At 51.3% G+C, this 19,429-nt stretch overlaps 10 protein-coding genes across 10 annotated transcripts; 4 read left to right on the top strand and 6 right to left on the bottom strand.

Moving 5' to 3' along the window:
* Positions 1-189: 189 nt before the first annotated feature.
* Positions 190-1,250, top strand: An04g06510 (uncharacterized protein; the record flags this gene model as incomplete). The annotated part of the gene is made up of 3 exons (XM_001401978.3): positions 190-211; positions 282-497; positions 571-1,250. The coding sequence occupies 3 exons, from the start codon at positions 190-192 to the stop codon at positions 1,248-1,250; spliced, it is 918 nt and encodes a 305-aa protein (XP_001402015.1).
* Positions 1,251-1,785: 535 nt separating this feature from the next.
* Positions 1,786-3,974, top strand: An04g06500 (uncharacterized protein; the record flags this gene model as incomplete). Its single annotated transcript, XM_059747591.1, has 3 exons — positions 1,786-2,691; positions 2,757-2,821; positions 2,939-3,974. 3 exons carry the CDS (start codon positions 1,786-1,788, stop codon positions 3,972-3,974), a joined length of 2,007 nt encoding a protein of 668 aa, XP_059603609.1.
* A 288-nt stretch (positions 3,975-4,262) lies between these two features.
* An04g06490 (uncharacterized protein) lies at positions 4,263-5,267 on the bottom strand (the record flags this gene model as incomplete). The annotated part of the gene is made up of 2 exons (XM_059747590.1): positions 4,263-4,878; positions 4,933-5,267. The coding sequence occupies 2 exons, from the start codon at positions 5,265-5,267 to the stop codon at positions 4,263-4,265; spliced, it is 951 nt and encodes a 316-aa protein (XP_059603608.1).
* A 277-nt stretch (positions 5,268-5,544) lies between these two features.
* On the top strand, positions 5,545-5,842 carry An04g06480 (hypothetical protein; the record flags this gene model as incomplete). The annotated part of the gene is made up of 2 exons (XM_059747589.1): positions 5,545-5,583; positions 5,678-5,842. The coding sequence occupies 2 exons, from the start codon at positions 5,545-5,547 to the stop codon at positions 5,840-5,842; spliced, it is 204 nt and encodes a 67-aa protein (XP_059603607.1).
* Positions 5,843-6,932: 1,090 nt separating this feature from the next.
* Positions 6,933-7,960, bottom strand: An04g06470 (hypothetical protein; the record flags this gene model as incomplete). Its single annotated transcript, XM_059747588.1, has 5 exons — positions 6,933-7,110; positions 7,217-7,492; positions 7,567-7,650; positions 7,755-7,824; positions 7,909-7,960. The coding sequence occupies 5 exons, from the start codon at positions 7,958-7,960 to the stop codon at positions 6,933-6,935; spliced, it is 660 nt and encodes a 219-aa protein (XP_059603606.1).
* A 74-nt stretch (positions 7,961-8,034) lies between these two features.
* Positions 8,035-8,995, bottom strand: An04g06460 (hypothetical protein; the record flags this gene model as incomplete). The annotated part of the gene is made up of 2 exons (XM_059747587.1): positions 8,035-8,870; positions 8,968-8,995. The coding sequence occupies 2 exons, from the start codon at positions 8,993-8,995 to the stop codon at positions 8,035-8,037; spliced, it is 864 nt and encodes a 287-aa protein (XP_059603605.1).
* Positions 8,996-9,504: 509 nt separating this feature from the next.
* Positions 9,505-11,517, bottom strand: An04g06450 (uncharacterized protein; the record flags this gene model as incomplete). The annotated part of the gene is made up of 6 exons (XM_059747586.1): positions 9,505-9,689; positions 9,719-9,767; positions 9,847-10,240; positions 10,437-10,543; positions 10,948-10,952; positions 11,166-11,517. 6 exons carry the CDS (start codon positions 11,515-11,517, stop codon positions 9,505-9,507), a joined length of 1,092 nt encoding a protein of 363 aa, XP_059603604.1.
* A 306-nt stretch (positions 11,518-11,823) lies between these two features.
* On the bottom strand, positions 11,824-12,812 carry An04g06440 (hypothetical protein; the record flags this gene model as incomplete). The annotated part of the gene is made up of 5 exons (XM_059747585.1): positions 11,824-11,907; positions 12,010-12,222; positions 12,355-12,406; positions 12,506-12,655; positions 12,709-12,812. 5 exons carry the CDS (start codon positions 12,810-12,812, stop codon positions 11,824-11,826), a joined length of 603 nt encoding a protein of 200 aa, XP_059603603.1.
* A 40-nt stretch (positions 12,813-12,852) lies between these two features.
* On the top strand, positions 12,853-14,234 carry An04g06430 (uncharacterized protein; the record flags this gene model as incomplete). Its single annotated transcript, XM_001401970.3, has 3 exons — positions 12,853-13,228; positions 13,280-13,419; positions 13,470-14,234. 3 exons carry the CDS (start codon positions 12,853-12,855, stop codon positions 14,232-14,234), a joined length of 1,281 nt encoding a protein of 426 aa, XP_001402007.3.
* Positions 14,235-15,631: 1,397 nt separating this feature from the next.
* An04g06420 (uncharacterized protein) lies at positions 15,632-17,811 on the bottom strand (the record flags this gene model as incomplete). Its single annotated transcript, XM_059747584.1, has 7 exons — positions 15,632-15,873; positions 15,926-16,111; positions 16,165-16,716; positions 16,768-17,132; positions 17,274-17,427; positions 17,509-17,671; positions 17,761-17,811. 7 exons carry the CDS (start codon positions 17,809-17,811, stop codon positions 15,632-15,634), a joined length of 1,713 nt encoding a protein of 570 aa, XP_059603602.1.
* Positions 17,812-19,429: the final 1,618 nt, after the last annotated feature.

Here is a 19,429-nt window from a genome sequence, read left to right as displayed (position 1 = left end):
CCTCCGCCGCCTCCCCTCATTCACCTCCTCTCCTGACTACTTAAGCCTTCTCTTCCTTCCTCTCACTACCAACCCTCCTTCATCCCTCATACCTCTCATCCTACCACTCACCTTCCGCGCATCGCCATCTGCGATCCTCCCCACAACACTCCACCTAGATACATACACCGTTAACTGCGCTTCTACAACATGCAGATCTTCGTTAAGACCCGTGAGTATCCCTAACCATTTCTCAAGCTTAGCATCAGGAATCCATCATCTGACTGTTTGTTTCCATCTAGTAACCGGCAAGACCATCACCCTCGAGGTCGAGTCCAGCGATACCATCGACAACGTCAAGACCAAGATCCAGGATAAGGAGGGCATCCCTCCCGACCAGCAGCGTCTGATCTTCGCGGGAAAGCAGCTGGAGGATGGCCGCACGCTTAGTGACTACAACATCCAGAAGGAGTCTACTCTCCATCTTGTCCTCCGCCTGCGTGGTGGTATGCAGATTTGTAAGTTGTCCTGAACTCTATTTGCCACCCTGTTGGCCACCTTCACTTGGACCATATACTGACCTCATATTAGTCGTCAAGACCCTGACCGGAAAGACCATCACCCTTGAGGTGGAGTCTTCTGACACCATCGACAATGTGAAGACCAAGATTCAGGACAAGGAGGGCATTCCCCCGGACCAGCAGCGTCTGATCTTCGCTGGAAAGCAGCTGGAGGATGGCCGTACCCTGTCTGACTACAACATTCAAAAGGAATCCACCCTTCACCTCGTCCTTCGTCTGCGTGGTGGTATGCAGATCTTCGTCAAGACTCTCACGGGAAAGACGATCACATTGGAAGTTGAATCTTCCGACACAATTGATAACGTTAAGACCAAGATTCAAGACAAGGAAGGCATCCCCCCGGACCAGCAGCGTCTCATCTTCGCTGGTAAGCAGTTGGAGGATGGCCGTACCTTGTCCGACTACAACATCCAGAAAGAATCCACTCTTCACCTTGTCCTTCGTCTCCGTGGTGGTATGCAGATCTTCGTGAAGACTCTTACCGGCAAGACGATTACGCTGGAGGTGGAGAGCTCGGATACCATTGATAACGTCAAGACTAAGATTCAAGATAAGGAGGGCATTCCCCCGGACCAGCAGCGTCTCATCTTCGCTGGTAAGCAGTTGGAAGATGGACGTACGCTCTCCGATTACAACATCCAGAAGGAGAGCACTCTGCACCTGGTGCTCCGTCTCCGTGGCGGAAACTAATGCCTTATTTTGATCTTTCTTCTTTAGCACGGCTCATCTACGGTTGAGTGGCCTGCATGGCGTTGGGACGGTTGTTTTCATCGGTTTTTATGATACGGATAAATTGGGCATACCTTAGGGTCACCATCTTCCATGGTGCCTTGCGTCATTCTTTTACCTAGGAATCAATTCAATAATCATATTCCACCTGATATCTACCGCTTTTTTTGTAGATTTAGTAGGAACTTGAGGTAGACCGTTACACGCTTTCAGAGACGCCGTCAACGTGCAGTTCAAGTAGCTATCAACCACCTTACATAACAACATGAGACGATATCAAATAGGAACTGAATAGCTTCAACTTCATCTACCTGTAAATTATCGAACAAGTAACAGACATCGAGCGTGAGTCACCGTCTTCGCCACCCGTATCTCGGCACGTGACTGATACCGTCCCAAGGCGGCGTGGGACAGGAAAGTAGCTTCCATTCATGAAGCTGACCCAGGAGAGCAGTTGCAGGCCTGTAGCACGCTGGAGATGTGAGCATCAGTCGTGATGCCCTCCTACTTTTACCACATTGCGATCGAATTATTTGCTCGCCCGCACTCTGACCTCCAAGGCACATACCCAGGCGTGGACAAGCACTCGACGTCGCTATCTTTCGACTCCGCATGCGAATCTCTACTCCCGTTCCAGAAGCGCCGGCACTCACCGTGGGCACATCGATCTTCTCGTCATCAAGCGCATGGGAAACACCCACGCCCCTCACCCAACACTTTCGCCGAAACCCACGGCTCAGACTCTACAACCAGCGTTGCAGACCTCCGTACCCCTCACCTCTACACGACTTCGCCGACAAGCGCATCCGACTTCGAGCGCGACCTCAGGCTTGATAAAGTATCCATCGAGTGCATTGACATGATTCCATCGGAGCAGGACACAACTGCTGCGAAGCGGACGGGCTGGAAGAATGCAAAGGAGAATCCCATCGCGACCGGGATCGGCACGGATATCTTGGGAGGACTACGCACGAAAGGCAAATACATACCGCTAGACCAGAGTACGTCGGAGAGTGTTTGGGGAATCGTGCATCTTTACCGAGATGCTGGGGAGACGCCGTTCTTGACAGAAGAGGACTACCCCTCGTACTTGAAAGGTTCGGCAGCTGCGGCGAGGACACCGTACGATGAAGTGGCCGGCAGCAGTAGGCCCCCGCGCGCAGAAGAGCATATGCCCGATGAGGATTGCACAACGCTATGCATCCTAGCCGTGCCTTCCTATATGTCGCCGTCCGACTTTTTGGGGTTCGTGGGCGAATCGACTATGAACGATGTCAATCATTTTCGCATGATCAAGACCGCTCGAGCGAACCGGTATATGGTTTTGATGAAGTTCCGCAACGGAAAGAAGGCCAAGGAGTGGCAGAAAGACTGGAATGGAAAGGTGTTTAACAGCATGGAGGTAAGTGCATCATGCATTGCTTGGTGCAGATCCACAGCTGCGATGCTAACGCGCCCTTGCTTCAGCCCGAAACGTGTCATGTCGTCTTCGTGAAAACCGTCGAGATACAAGCCGTTGAGCCGGGCGCGCTGTCTACTGGATCACAGACTGGCCTTCTCTCTCCACACGCTGCGACGAGCCCTGTGCGGACAACACCCATTTCAACTACGCAGTCAAGCTCCATACCTTCCGCTACCCTCTCTACCAGGCCACTGGCGCCTCCTACCCCTGCGCTTATTGAACTGCCAACATGCCCAGTGTGTCTAGAGCGCATGGATGAGACCACCGGCTTGCTGACCATCATATGCCAGCACGTCTTTCACTGCACGTGTTTACAGAAGTGGAAAGGAAGTGGCTGCCCGGTATGTCGATACACACAAGACGACATCCGGCGAAACAGCCAAGCCGCATTATATGATGATGAACCAGCCGAGTGCAGCGTGTGCCACTCGGACATTAACCTCTGGATATGCCTTATCTGCGGAAACGTCGGCTGTGGACGCTATGATGGGGCACATGCATTTGCGCATTACAAGGAAACGGCGCATGCCTTTGCTATGGATCTCTCTACGCAGCGCGTCTGGGACTACGTCGGCGATGCCTACGTGCACCGCATCATCCAAAGCAAAACCGACGGCAAGCTCGTGGAACTCCCAGCAGCCGACAACAGTGCGCTTGACCCTCCAGACTGGACGGACGCCGTTCCGCGGGAGAAGCTAGAAAACATGAGCGTGGAATATACTCACTTACTTACTAGCCAACTTGAAAGCCAGCGGGCCTATTTCGAAGAGGTAGTTGAGCGCGCCGTGGACAAAGCGTCTCAGGCCAGTGCTGCCGCCTCTTCCGCGCAGGACGCAGTCGAGAAAGCCACCGCCAGCTTGAAGAGTCTACAGGCGCAATATGACACCCTGACTAGCGAGATCATCCCCGGACTGGAGCGCGATAAGGCGCGGGCCGAAAAGCGCGCGGAGAAGTTCGAGACCATGACGCGCAAGATGGAGAAGGAGTGGCGGGAAGAGAAGACGATGAATGAGAATCTGATAGAACGGGTTGAGCTTTTGAAGTCCGAGGTGGAGAGTCTGAAACTTGCGAATGCAGACTTGACGGAACAGAACCGGGATCTCACGTTCTTTATTAGCGGGTCGGCGCGACTGCAGAATCAGGGCGATGATGTGGTGCAGGGGACGGTCAGTGTGCCTGAACCGGAGAAGCCGAAGAAGAAGGGGAAGGGGAGGAAGAAGTAATCCGAAGGGAGACTTTCATCTTTACGAGTAGGCTCGCCGGTTCGAGTCGATTGATCAACCATACCGCTATGCAGGGAGGTGTACTTCTAAAACAGTCCACTTATATCACTACATCATACATCACTATATCACTATGATTGCGGACCAGCATCAATGCAAGAAAATAAGCCTAATGCAATGAAACACCTATCTAATGCTATGACAGTAATCAAACCACTGCATCTATAGATACATATCATACATCACCCATCCATCTAATAATATACATACAACCCATAACCTCCCCAATTACAATCCCTTCCTCACAGCCCAGAAATAATTCCCCCAACTCTCCGACCCCTTGACCAACTTCCACCCCAACCCCGGGAAATACACCACCCCCTCACACCTCCATTTCGCCCCCTCCAACGCCTCACTCCCGCCCCGAGCAGCCCTCCCATCCAACCCCCTCATCAACCCCTCCTGCACCCACCCCTCCAACTCCCCCGGATTCACAAACTTCTTCCACTCATGCGTCCCCTTCGGCACCACCCCAATCGGCCACGGCGCCTCCGCAACAACCTGATTAACCAACCACGACGGGAACGTCCTCGCAATCGTAGACCCGATCAGCCATCCACCGGGCTTCACCATCGACAAACAGTTCGACAGGAAGCTCTGCGGAGTGATAGACCCGGGGATATTATCGATATGTTCGAGCACTTCGAAGAGGGTCACGATATCGAATCTTCTCTCTTCTGTCTGTAGAGTAGGAATAAACTCCTCCAACGACGCATTCACATACTTGAACCGCCCACTATCCAGATGCGCCTGCACGGAGGGGTCGAGGCGCGCGTGGTCCCGCGCGATCTTTATCAGCGTGGGGCTGGGGTCCAGCGCTGTTATTGAGGCGGCGCGCGTGCGGCTCAGAGTTCCTTCTGAGGATGAGGATGAGGCTGGGATCGTGCGCGCTAATGACTCCGCGAAGATGCCCCCTCCGCAGCCGATGTCGAGGTACCGGAGGTTGTTCTTGTTGTGGGTGTTGGAGGCGTCCATGGGCGAGGACGGCGTCGTGCTGCTTATCGGGGTCGATTCGGCCAGGCATGAGGCGATGAAGTCGTGGCGAACGGGGTTCATGAGGTGGAGGACGCGCGAGGGCCCTTGGGGATCCCACCAGGATGTGGCGAGGGAGGAGAAGTGAGAGAGTTCATTGGCGGAGACGGAGGAGTGGTGTCGTTTTGTGGTGATGGTTGTGAGGGTGCGGAGGGTGCGGAGGAGGGTGGTGGTGGTTGAGGTTGAGGTTGGGCGGAGCATTTTGGGGGGGTGTATTTGGTGTTTTGTTTGTATGTGTAGATTGGGTTGGATTGGAGGTTTGTGGTTTGGGGTGAGGAAGGATGGACTGGGTGGACGGTGTTAGTTGGAGTTTGGTAGATATAGATTGGGATCGGTGGTACGTACCTAGAGGAAGTGATTAGATGCGACGCGCATCGTCAATGGCAGAGATAATATAGCTGAACTAGCTGCAGCGCTGGTCTGGCAGAATTGAAGCCGAAGTTGCGATATTGCGGATGCGGATGTCGGGGGAACAAACATGCCAAGGCTGTGTTTGTTTGGTCTGGCTGCCAGCCAGGTACGTACTTTACTCAACTCTCAGAATTCCGAGTGTTTGTTTGCTCGCAATGAATGATCGCATCCGATGTGATAGATCAACTCTCTTGGATCAGATACGAGGTCTATGTGTAAAACACAGCCTCGGCTGCTCTCCATGCATCGTGGCGTGTACATTGCCCCATCCCCCTCCCTTCCACATCGCCTACAATTCAGGCGATCAGGCTACCACTACTAAACTAATCTCCTACTGTTTGCCTACGATGGCTTACTTACCATAATACAATAACTGTACCTCCCACAAGGTACCCAGTACACATCCACCGCGTACTGCTTCACTCAAAGGGACAAAGAAAAAGGAAATGAAAGAAATGTGGCACCTCAATATACACACTTACACAGCAACTTATTGCTAATAGAATATTCCCTCACATTCTTCCTTTCCCCCCCGTCACGAACAAGGAATCCACATCTCCAAACACAGAATAAAACTCCGTCGGTGAACCATGATCCAGCCAACTCTTCCCCACTTAAGGGAGTGTTCTACGTGTCTTCTGGAAGCATACTCTATCCATACCGTCGACGTTTACGGAGTCTACCTAGTTTTGTTAGTTAGTTAATGTTCTAGTCAGGGTTATGGGGCCGGCCTGGCCATTTTCCTTTCTGTGCCGTTAGTCTAGCTTGATGGATTTTCGGTGTTCGGAGGAGGGACCCAGATGGTTAGTTGGTTTTGTCTTTGGTCCATCTTTTTATTCTGGTCTCTCTCTCTCTCTCTCCCTTATTTTTCTCCTGTTTTTAATTCTCCCTGACTCTGCCGTGTGAAACTGATAGCTGAATAATCGATGACAATTCATGGGATAGATAGATAGTAGGTCTTCATTACGAAAGAGAAAATAATCGGCCGTCCTTAACACGGCTCTCGTCTTACCCGGTGCGGTTTAAGCTATAGTATATTAGTATAGTTTGAGTATGTTATTCCTTCTCAAGCAGACTAGTCAGGTAGTCTCGGGTCGGGTCTCGTTTTCATGATGCCGGTGAAGATCATGAGGGCGTGCACTATCTGCGTAGAGTAAGACTGAGTGTCTGTCTTGCTCTGGGCGGGCTTGATTCTTGGGGTTGTCGATCAGGAATGGACCGGCCAGAGGAGAAGGGGAGGGGGCGGAAGGTGGAAGATGGGTCATGGTCTTGCCACTATGACTGCTATGGTATGGAGAAATCTCCTAGTTTGTATGGAGTAGCTCCATATTGGTGTCGCGTAGTGTCGGGGAAAATAAGGATACGAAGAAAGCGGCGGCGATATTGATGCGGTGTACAGCAATGAGGGAGCAGTATGTGTGTGTATGTGTGACTGACGGAGTAAAGTAATACGCGCTATATACCAAGTTGGGATGAATATTTAGTGCTAGGGAGATGAAAGTGGTGGTGGTGGTCGGTAATCGGATGCTCTCCGTAGTTCTTCTGTCTGCCTTCTCTCTCTCTCTCCCTTCCCCTATCCGATGGAAGACGGAAGAGGTCGCATTCGGCTGTGACGACAATGGTCGTACTGCAGCTGCAGCTCCTCAACTACACTAGTAGGGTAAAAGGAAAACAGTGGCGACCAGAGACAATGCGATTCATGAACTTAACTTAAATCCTCCATGCATCTGCGCGTTGACCTGGGGCTGACGATGTGATTGTCCTGCATAGGCAAGCTTCCAGAAAGAGGCAAATCTGGCGCTAGAGCATCTGCTACTGCATCATCCGATGGCGATGCATCCATCCATCGTCCCTCATCAATCTGACGGCTTAGTCGACCGTCTCTCAATTCATGCGCCGTGAACCAGACCACACCACCTGTGGAACTCTCTCCTATTCTGCTTTGGGCAACGTAGCTCTCGCAGGGCCCGTCCTCTCCAACAACTGAAACTCCAAGCGGCCACTCGCAATTAAGCCTAGCCCGTCGGTCCAATCGTATGTCCCGCATATGATGGTCGGCCGCCGTGTCCCTCTTCTTATTAAGTATTACTCAGTGAGGGTGATGCAGGCGGCAGTTGGTAGGACGTCATCATCGTCCGCTCTAGCCACACTTCTCCTCGGACCCCGAGCGCCCCTGAATTTACGTGGGCCAAGTCAAGCCATTCCCAAGGCCTACTGTACCTATTTGTCTCGAAGAACGAGTCAATCTAATTCGCACTGCCTAGTCCCAAGGCCAACGTTCGGGACAGAAAACCAGCCGTGGGGCCGAGAGAATCATTCAACACGGATCCGCGACCAACACGGACACCTGCAGGGATTCCGGGTGACGATGACGATGCCGATGGTCAGATAGGACGGGCGCATAGCTGTCCTAATCATTAGAAATTCACACTGACCACCAGAAAGTCAATTCCGAGGTTCGCTAAGTAGTCTGCAGCTATCATATACCTTATGGTTTTTACTTTAATTTTTTTTTTTCTCTTTTTTTATTTATTTCTGTTGGCTGTCGGAGCACCGGTTATGAACAAGTCCGCTGTGCGTTGTCGTGGGATCTTCCACTCAGGGATGTGACACGAGCGCCAGAAGGGAGAGACAAGGGCCACCATCGGCCCAAGGTGGGTGACGCAGCCGCAATGGCACATGGGGGGTTGGAAGGGGAGAGGAGAGGGGAAAAAGACGCTTTAGAAGCCTTCCATTGCCCTTCCGAGCTCTTTCTAGAAGGTCGCCGGAAGCCCGAAGTGGGCTTGGCAGGCAACATGACTGGTTCAGATGGAGGTTCCCATACGATGTACGAGTCCGTTAGTGTGTGTAGCAGTGGAGTCAGTCTTCTGCAAGGGAGACCAACAAGGTCACAACCGAAAAGGAAAAAGCAAGCAGGGGAAATACAAAAATCGACAGAGAAAAAATGGCAAGAGGGGTGGGAAAAGAGAAAAAAGGAGGGAAGCCCTGAACTGAAGCCCAGAGCCAGCACGGGTGGACTCTCTTCGTCGCAGCCTCCTCCGTCAGGTCCGTAGACTAGCAAGACTAGGCGACTAGTCGCAGGACTAGGGCATTTCTTGTAGGAACCGGGCGGGAAAAGACTCCACGGCCCATTACCGCCCTCCGTATCATCAAACCCTGCTTTTTGCGCTTCAGAATTAGCCCCTTCTTGGTTGGTGTTTCCTTTCCTCTCTACACCTTCGCTGAACCAGTCAGCATGTGGTTCAACGTGACATGCAGATCGGTGAGTGGGATGGGGAAACGAAGCATCCGACAGGACGAGGCAGGCCTGTCCCTGCAGCCGGATGGGAGGGAAGAGAAGACCAGAGGAGAGAGAGGGGGGCGCGGCGCTGCGTGGAGGGACGGGTTGAAGCACTATGTAATAGTGCGTTCAAAGCTCCTCCAGGAGGTCCTGGGCCACGCCCGATTCCCCATCATTGGAACCTTTCTAGAAGGAAATTAGCTTTCCCACCGTTGTTCTTTCGGTAATCACAGGCCATGCTGAGACCCTCTTCCAAAAGGGGCAAATCACATCTTCCGTTGAACAGCCGAATCGCCTGGGGTTAGTCCGTGATGCCTCTTCGCGGCTGGTCAATCTGATTTTAGTCTTCTGTAGTAAGGTGAAGTAGTCACTCTAAAGCGAGATTAGCGATCGCGTCGCCCTGAAATTTCGTCCAAGAAAATAGGCTGACAACAAATAAGAGTCATCCATTTTCGCTTCTTTCCCGAACAAGGCATCCTGTTGGCGAGCTTGTGTAAAGAAGCTGAAGGATTTTCTTGCCCTCTCCGGGGGGGTTGGAGGGCGAAAATGGAGCAAAGCCACGCCATAGGGTGATGGTTGATGCCTGATCGGAGCCGGCGCTGGAGAGTTTTTTTTTATTTTCGCATTGTGTCGCACGATACTTTTGAAGCATGCAGCCAGTCCGATCTGATCACCTGGTTTCCATTTTTCCTCTCCTGCTTTCTTTTTTTTTTTCCATTTGTCTTTGATCCTTCCAATGGTTTCGGCTTATCCTCCGTGCCCTTCCTTTTCCCCTCTCGATGGGCGCACCAGGGGCAGATAGAGGCCCCTTGAGCCAGGGAAACTCCTGGGGTAGGTGCAGGAGTAGCTTCCGAACAGTGATGCAATATCCGTGGTCAAACTCCTGGCCCAGTTACCAGCCACGATCGGGGGACCTTGTTCCTCATTTCTGCCTTGTACCAGTTTACGTTATATCACACACCCCCCTCTTCCTCACATTTTAGCGCAAAATGTGTCCCGTGGGATGTTCTCTAGTCATCGCGTGTTCCTCCGAGTTAAGGCGGCGAGGAACCGTTGTTATCGGCCGCAGTTTCCCTGTTCTTCCCTCACATTTTCCTTCACAGCATGTCCCGAGGAATCATGACCGGGGAGGGGGGTATATGGAAGCAATGGAAGGTAATCGCCTGGCCCGCGGCACCAGAAAAAGAATAATATTGTCTGTCCTGATTCATTCAGATCGGCATCATCCCGCCGATACCCACCCAGCAGGAGCGATTCTCGCACGGCCAGGGAGAGACGGGGAAAGCCACGTTGTGGAGCCGAGCGCTGACGGTGACCTTCTGGTGCCGCCAGCTTCTTCGGGCGAGTTGAGTTCACTGGAGCCACTTGGGGCCTGTGGTGGAAACGTGCGAAGCTGTAGTGGTACTTAGAGTCGTGGTAGCCTCCGTGAACTAAAGCGTAGTCAGTACTAGTCTCGTAGCAGTAAGTAGTAGTAAGTCTGGGACTGAACTAGTCAAGAAGAAGTCGTCAGTGAAATTATTATAATAATAAGATTAATTATTATTATTATTATTATTTTCCCATTTTTTTTTTTTTATTTCATTTCATTTTCGATTTTATTTTACCGCCACTACTGTTGGAAGGGGAAAAGGAAGGACCTCCAACTATACTAATTATAATAACATTTAATTTTAACTTACCTGCCAGACCAAGTGGTGATGGTCGGAAGGAGAGGAGCACATCCAATCCTCACTAATAAGACTACGAACGGGTGAGGCACGCACACCGTATGGACACTTGGATCACACTAGAAGGAGTAGAAGAAGTTATTTTAACTGGATCTATAAGAAAACGAACAGCCACCTGCTGTTTGGCTCTGCTTTCGCCCATTAATATTCACCTGCAGCCCCCGAATCCCCGGTTGATTGATTGATTGATTGATTGCAGGATTGATTTGAGAAGTTGATTATTATTATTATTATTATTATTATTCTGATTTTATTTTACCTCCTCTTAACTCTTACTCTGCCTATTACTGTTCCTGTTTTACCGACCAAAACATCCCCATCCATCCATCCATCAATCCATCAGCATCCAGAATTATCCTTCCATTAATTATTCTGTCTCCATCACCTCACCTTACAAATTCTCCCCTTCATCTTATTTTTTTTTCTCTTCTGGCTTGTACCAAGAAGAAGAGTCAAAACTCACTTCCTCTTTATTCGTTTATTTCATAATTTCCTTTTGACTTTTTTTTATTTTAATTTCCTCATCCTTTCTCCTCTGCCTCCCTGTCAAACCTCCTTGCTTTTCCTCTTTCCCACACCCACACTTTTTCCCCGTCATCCTGCTGGTGCATTTGCTTTTCCGCCTCTTGCGTCGGTTCGCCACGGCCGTGTGGTTCTCGAAAAATTTCCCTCCCCTCTCACCTTCTATTGCTTCTCCCGTCAGAATAACCCCGAGAAGCTCCGTCGAACAGGCCTCTTCTTCTTCTTTCCCCATTGCTGGCTGTTTTAACTCTTCGGAACCCCCCATTTTCTTTCCGTCGATCCCCTCCTTCCGCGCGCAACATAACAACAACATTTTGGGTCTCCCCAGACCGTGTCCATCTTGACCGCGTTTCACCTGAAAGCTGTCATTTCTTTCCTCGGTCTCTGTAAGTACCTCATTCTTGGCTCCTTTGGCGCTTCCCACACCGCAGCTCCCCCGCGGCTGCTTGGTTTCCCTCCCCCTCTCCTCCGTTCCCCCCCAGTCAATGATGACTGCCTTCCCTTGCTGCATGTGGAAGGATATGAGCGCCTGCAGGTCACGTCTCTGTGCGATCCAGCGTCTTATTCGTCGCATTCCCTGGGTTCTGAACTTGCGCGCAATGCCGTCCATTGAGCAGGCTCGGACTGGGGATTTTTCTCACCACCTGTTTTGGTGGGCAAAAGGAAAAAGGAATTTGAGACACTGAACAGGCCGCGCACAAGACAGCTTTCCCTCACTTGATTCTCGTTTTGCGCGCAGTTGACTAATCTCCTACTGTGCCCCCATTCAGATCCGATCCATAAGGCCACCGTTTGAGTCCGATTAATTTACGTCCTGTCAGATTACCCCTCCTCTGGAGACGCTGAGCTTTTCTCCTGGGAGAACCCGCTGAGACACTGCGACGGCGCGCACATTCACTTCCTGCGACCGCATACATACCAAAAGTGAATCCGGACCTTGTCGCAAATTTGCGTGCAAACCGTAGCGACACTAGGGTGATTATAAGTCTCGCGTGTTCCCTACGACCGATCCGAGATTCATCGAATTTACACCGGTGACTTCGAGCCGCTTCCATTCGATTACCGCTGGATAAGTCTCGCTGCAGCTATCCGTGGAGGTCAGAACTAGGATCTTGGTCTTTGCTGGGTCATTTCCGAATCTACTCTTACAAGACAACTGCGGACGTTCCGATTCGTGAAGAAGCGCCCGTTCTCTCCAACACTGCGGATTCTGCTCCTAGAAGCCAACACTCGACAGTCAAGTGTCTGGGCATCTGGCGATACCAAGGGTCCTCATCCGCGCTGTTATTCGCCGCCCAGCCGTGAGTCTACTGCACAGTTTGGGTTGACAACTCGCCCTTGTCCTCACATTCCTGATTACGAGAAATCCGTAATCCCGGTCATCTTTGCCCACGTCACGCCTCGTCAGGACAGAAAGTCCTTGAGCTACGGGTAGCGCAAAGCAAGAGTTTTACAGTTATTTTCTTCCCGTTTATCCCGGCAAATCATCTGTCCATGACGTCTGTTTGCTTTCAACCGTATTCGGTCTGAAGTCGGTGGAGCCCTCGCGGTCATTCTGCCAGCGTGTTGCCTGATTGTTGGGAGTGGTTACTCCCATATGCAAGCCACGACTGCGCTGTTTGTCTGTATCACTATTGTTTTCCATTGCGCTTTGTTAGCGAAGCCAACGCATCATCTGTCTCAGCCACTCATAGCCTTCAACCAGCGCCGTGGAGTCATTCTGCGGCTACGCGTCAGACGGGCTACCGTGAAATTCTTCGACCGTCCTTGACCACCGTCCCTCAGCTCTTCGCGGGGTCGGGTCATGGACATCACAACTATTTTGAATAGAAAAGGTTCTGCCGCCATGGTTGCCGCAGACGGACATTTTGATCATCAGCATTTGGTACCGAATCCCGGGCTCGACCACACGTCATCGCCTAAGATGAAGTCGGAACCTGGTGTTTCCGATGCTGGTGATCAAGCTGTCCTTGCATACCCCCCTCATGGTCCGCTCGGCCAGGTGCCGAACATGGCCCATGATATGCGCTATGCACACCAGGCACACCCGGGGCCGGGGCTGCCCCTTTTGCAGAATCCTTTTGTTCCTGGGGCCTATGCCGGTAATGCTCAAATACCGAACGCCGGTGCCCCTCAAGGGAGGCCGGATCCTCCTCCCAAAACCTTCCACTGTGGTACTTGCGGTAAAGGATTCGCCCGCCGCAGTGATCTTGCAAGACACGGTAAGCATTTCTGACGAAATGTAGAGAGAACGGTCAGCTAACGCTACCTAGAACGCATTCACTCCGGTATCAGACCTCATGCTTGTGACTGGCCTGGCTGTGGCAAACAATTCATCCAACGTTCAGCTCTGACGGTGCACTCCCGAGTCCACACTGGAGAGAAGCCTCATATGTGCGAGAGATGTGGCAAGGTATGTACCTGCTTTCTGGTTTGTATTTGAGCAGGACTAACGACTCGCAGCCTTTCAGTGATTCGTCCTCCCTAGCGCGGCACCGCAGAATCCATTCTGGGAAGCGTCCCTACAAGTGTCCGTATGCGAACTGCCAGAAGACATTTACTCGTCGCACTACCTTGACACGCCATCAGAATCACCACACGGGTACAATCGAGGAAGCCGCTGCAGAAACCGAGGCCAATCTGAGGCAAAACAAGGAGAGAGCGAGAATGCCTGGTGATATGTTCTCCGAGCATGGCTCTGTCCATTCTACCCCCTCTCCGGCACACCATCCTATCTCTCCAGCTGGCGATCTCCCTCCCTTGAATATGCCTCGCTCCGACTACTACATGCCGAATGGATCGATTCCACCCCATGTTCGCGGCGGTTTCACGCAGGCTAGTCCCCGGGCGTCCCCGACCGCCACGTCCCCATCGTTGTCTAGTTATGGTAGCGCTCCGCACCCCCGTCCATCGATGACTTCCCATCCGTCTGGGTACGGTCCTCCGCAGCCTCTTGAGCCGCCCGCCAACAACGACCACCGGCCCAATAGCGTTAGCGGAAGCCCGCACATGACCAGCCTGGGTTGGCCTTCTCCTTCGCATGCCAGCATCCCGTCGCCTGGCTCCGCAACCGATTTCTATCCTGAAACTAGCGGGCCCGCATATCCGAGCGCCATGCCCCCTCACATGTACTTCCCCAACTCCACCATCCGGCGGCCCACGAGCACTGAACCGGATAGCTATGACCTGAAGCACAAGATGGAGAGCGCATGGTCGACTCCGGTCTAAATATGGGTAGTGGACAAAACTCTCCCAGCAGACGGCAGGGCCGCTAATCGAGAGAGTTGTCCTACTACGCATAACGTTTAGCATCCATTAGATGGTGCTAGGCGGATATAACATATTTCCTTTGTTGATTTCTTATTATTTCCTTTGTCATATTGGTCTGTTCCAGCATTGTTCATCCCTTGTGTTTTACATCATGGCATACATCTTTTGGATATTCGATATACCGTCATCTTTGCATTTCCCAGTGTGGGTCACCAGCGCTGGAAGGAGTCCGGGCTAGCTGATTTGTCGCGTGCGCAGGATCCGAGTTGTCCGCTCTGTTCCATTCTTGTTATTCCTTTAGTGTGTCTAATGTGCGATACGACCACCAGGACGAAGCATAAAATATAGAGAGGTGGAAAAGGTGTCATGGCTCGGTCGGAATGGGGTTTGGGAATTCGGGGTCTTGGTCTGGTTTATGCTATTATTCCATCATCATCATCATCATCTGTGCATTTGTTCTATACCTATTCTCTTGTGTGTGTTGTACCCCCCCAAGCATCATCTTGTTCGTTGTTTCCTTACTTTCCTTTGTGTGACAATCTCTTGACGGCCTTTCATCCTTTTATTTACTCAGGTGTAGATGAACCTGTTCCTCGTCCTCATGTATGATAGAAATATTGCTTTACAACTACCATAGTATACTACTACCTTATTAGATGTACATCGATCGTTACTGTGGAAATGCACTCACTGCAGTGGAGTTTTCACCAGAAAAAAAAACTACTTCTTCCGGTATATCGCCCGTAAATGAATATCTATGTAGTGGTCTGCTCGTTTCTACCCAACCTTTCCGAAATCAGATCGTGAGGAGAGCTCGACAGCTCATTTTACCTGAAACACCCACTAGCAAGGTTCTTCCCGGTTGATGACGTACCCTCCCTGTCTGCCTCGCCTCGGCTCCGGAGGAGCTTTGACAGCTATGAGCTCATAGGTGCCTTAGGCCTGTATTTAGGCCTAAGGCAGAAGATTAGGTGTCCTTGCCTGAGGCATTCAGCAGTATATCTCGATGCCTTAGGCAGATATGTATTGGTAGATTATCTACATGATTCTTTGGTCGTGATGGCTTGGTGGTTGAGACTTGATCGATTGATTAACTAGTATAGGTGTAATAGGTAACAGTGAAGGGATATATCCAGTCTTTTTAGCTAAAATGACCTAGCCTAATCACTGAAGGGGAGATATCGCTTGAAGAAGACGTAGGAAATGAGTCTGTGGATTGCGTATGCTTACGGGTTTGTGTGGTAAGTAAAGGAATGGAGAATGAGTGGTAGAAACTATGATCCAGCCTGCTATTGTGAATAAAATTGATGAGAGTGGTGGGAAAGATGAGTGAGTATTAGGTATGTATGGTATAATCAATACGGCAAGCCGGTGGTATTCAATGCTCCCATGCCTGCTGGAACTCCGGGAACAGCAGGTGCTGGACATGAGCATACGGGTGCGGGTGAGGTATGGCCGAGGGCTCGGGAGAGGATGGTAGTGATTGTTGAGGACGCGTCGTTCTCGCGGGCGGAGAGGAGGCCGAAGCGGAGGAAGACTTCGAAGGTGGTGACGAGGATGGAGATGATAATTAGGACGATGATGATCCAGGTTTGGTCTAATCATGTTAGTTTGGGGTTCTAGTTTCATGGTAGGGGATGGTGGCATACGCGAGGTTCTGTTGTCGGCGATCGAATCGGAGAGGATCTCAGCCAGGTCGAGGAAGACACGGCAGCGTTCGTTGAGGACTTGGATTCGGGGCTTGATCTCGAGGTATTCGCGCACGGCGATGTAGAGCGGGTAGAGAGTGGGTTCGCTTTCCCAGAAAAAGTTGGGGACGTCGAGCATATTGGATGCTGTATGAAGATTAGAAAGTTATCCAGCTTGATGGTTTGAGAGTGTCACTTACAGAGGTTCACTTCCACTCGGCTCTTGAACAAACTGCCCAGGATGCGGAATACTTCGTCTCGCTTCATCCCTAGGTTGCCAGTCATGGCGAGTCGGCGAGGGACGTCCTTGGCCTCGGCCATCTGGCGAGCCATGACTTCTTCGAAGAAGCAGAGCTTAGTACTCTGAGCAATGCCATGACTGATGGCTAGCTTGATCATGTGGTCGCCGCTGCGCAGAGTGATCATGTCATTGTAGACGCGCGGGCGTGAGATTTCAGTTGAATATTCGAAATGGAACTCCTCCGTTTCAAAGTCCTCCTCTTGCAATGGCATGGTGGCCAGTGGGATGGGTGACCCCGTTGCGGACGACGTCGCAAATGCCAAATCGGCTAGGAGATCCTTCTCTTGCTTTTCGGTGAAGTTCCAAAACACGACAACTCCGTAGCTAAAGACAAACATCTCCGCCACATTGTATGATAGCCTCGACGACGCCGTTGCGCCAGCAGTCGGACCTGGCTGGCTGTGTCCAGTATCTTGACCAAACTGCTCCCTCGAGCCAGACTCAGCATGGTCTTCTCCACCAGCTTGATGCGGTTCATGTGGGTGCGAACCATGTTCATGACGGCCCCCAAACACCGAATGCTCCTCCGCCTCCGGCATATAGTCTTCATGATGATCTCGCAGCTCATTCCGCTCAATTTCCTCATCAAGCAGCGACTTCCCACCAGGCTTCTTCAGCACCGGACTACTCCTCAGCCTATACCCCTCATGCCCAGGCAACAACGGCAAATGATACGCCGTATACAGACAATCATCGTAGAGCTTCGTCTTCCCCCCATGCCTCTCTTTCACAAACGACGCCAACGAGCTCATCTTATAAGCCTGCGCCGTACAGTACGCCGTCACTCTCGCCAACTTCTCCGCGCGCCGCGCCTTAGGCAACCTCTCCGCATAACTCTTCGCCTTCTCCGGAGCGACCTTCCTCCTCCTCATCAACTCCTCCTCCGCCAACAACGGGGCAATCTCGTTATCGACGCCAAAATCCCCATCAAGCTTCTTCTGCGCCAGTAACGTCTGCCTCACCGCATCGGGGTTGAGATTCTTATCCTTCGCGATCCTCTGCACAAACTCCTCGTCCACCGTCTCCTCATCTTCCTCGTCCCCTTCTTCCTCTTCCTCGCGCAATTCGTCCCCGGCCTCTGGCAGAAGCACCAGCTTCTCACTGACTTTGGTTGTACGGGGAGGCAGTCGCGGCTGCGCTGCAAGTCGCTTCATGGTCGCTGCTGGGCTGACCGCACTGGATCCCCCGGTGGAGGAGCCCGCTCCGCCAGCACCGATTAAGCCGCCCGCGGCGGAAGCGAGACGGGAGCGCGGCCGCGCCCGGACGCTGCCTTGGGGCGGATGGCGCTGCTGCATGGAGGGGACGTCGGAGGTGTATTGGAGGACATTGTCGACTGTGATGAAACGGGTTGCGGGGGAGCGGCGACGACGGGGTTGAGTGGTTTGTTGGTCTCGGGAGTCGGTCACCTGGATGATGATGGGCGTGGTTAGTTGGATTTCTAGTATAGATTGCGCCGGACGGAGGGAGGGGAGGTAGGGGGGTAATGAATGCTCACCAGGACATGAGGACTCCTTTGGCTTGGGCCACGCCCTCTTGCAGGGGTCATGGCTAATATACTGCTTTCTTTAGGTTGATAGGATTGTAGCGGCGGTAGTATCGACGGCAATTGATAAGCGCAAGACAGCAAGGGTCGAATCGGACGGACTAAACGTCACCAAGCTGTGTCTGGCTTATCCGGTCGGTCGGGGAAAGATCCAGACTGGGGTCTGCCGTTGGGATCACCCACACAGCGGGGTCGAGAGTAATGGATTGGGGTGTGTTATAGTAGTCGCATCACAAGGTCATTTGAAGGAACATGGAGGACTCGGGATTAGGATGAAAGAGAGCATGATGGAGGGAAAAAGATTCACGGTCAATTGAAGTATCCAGGCTCTGCTCTGGTCGCTGCCCACCGCCTGCGATGGGCCCGGCCGTAAACCCGATTGGGATAAACCCGATTGGGCATAGCGGGAACAGTAGACAGAATATAGAGCAGACTGGAGATATGAAAAGACGGGGAGTGAATGGGATGAGCCAGGATGGATAAAATATATTAGGTGAGTATGAGGGCATTAAAGAGGTGAGGTAGATGACTCTATGCTCTGAATGCCTGTATTCGACATACCAGTGTTTAGTGTCTTTTGAACACTCAAGTATACTACCAACCTGACTAATAAGTTCCAGCGAGCTCCTCTATTCAGAGAACTGGAATGTATTAAAAACAAAAGGTTCATTGATACTGTTATAATACGAAGCCAATAGCTAAGTATCATTAAGACTGAAAGAAAGAAAGTCAACCCTACTATCCTCACCACTCAACTACTACATCCACCCACCCATCCACCAACCCACTTCCAGCTACAACCAAATATATACCTCATAACACAGCCCGATAATCACCATCCAACCACCATAGCCCCCAAATAACCATACAACTTAAAACCCTCATCACAAAAAGTCGGAAAAATCCACAACCCAAGTAACCCGAGCATAAGTATGAACATGACATCATTCACCCATCCACTTACCCCAACCCATCGAACCGTAAAATACACACGTACCAATACAAACCGATTCATACATACATACATACCCGCCTCCGTAAGGTATCCAAGTATACCTACCTACCTTAGTAGCGTATCCCTACCTATTCGGGACCAATCGGCCACTCCAGCCACGTGCCGATAGTGGGGGTGAGTACTTTACTTAGTAGTTTAGTGAGGAGGATTGGATGGGGGAGTTTTCTTTCCTCCCCCCTCATTACTCATTCAGTCCGATTGAAACTCCGATCCTGATAGGGTTTAGTGTGTATCATACCCAGCCAAAAGTTTCCCTGGCAGATAATCTACTAGTATCGGTCAGCGATGATTGATGGGTGAGGGATGATCCGGGGTATAATACTGTCACTCATTGGTTCATGGTACTTGCTTCGTGCATTGTGATTTTCATGTGTAGGATCAGTAATCCATGATCTGACTAGATGATTGACGTGCTGATCATGTATAACATTGGTCGAGGTCCATAACTGAGTAGGTGGTGGGTATTATTTTTTCCTTTCTGGTGGTTACTGCATGGGATGAATAGGAAGTAGAAGGATTTTAGGATGCCATACAACGTAACTTGGTCAGACCTCTTTCTTTGTTGCTTCATTTAATCTTGGTTTTTGGGTATGGCGGGGTATTATC

This window comes from Aspergillus niger (genome assembly GCF_000002855.4).
Source record: "Aspergillus niger supercontig An04".
In the NCBI taxonomy this organism is placed as follows: Eukaryota; Fungi; Ascomycota; class Eurotiomycetes; order Eurotiales; family Aspergillaceae; genus Aspergillus; species Aspergillus niger.
This window is presented reverse-complemented; position numbering and strand designations above follow the sequence as displayed.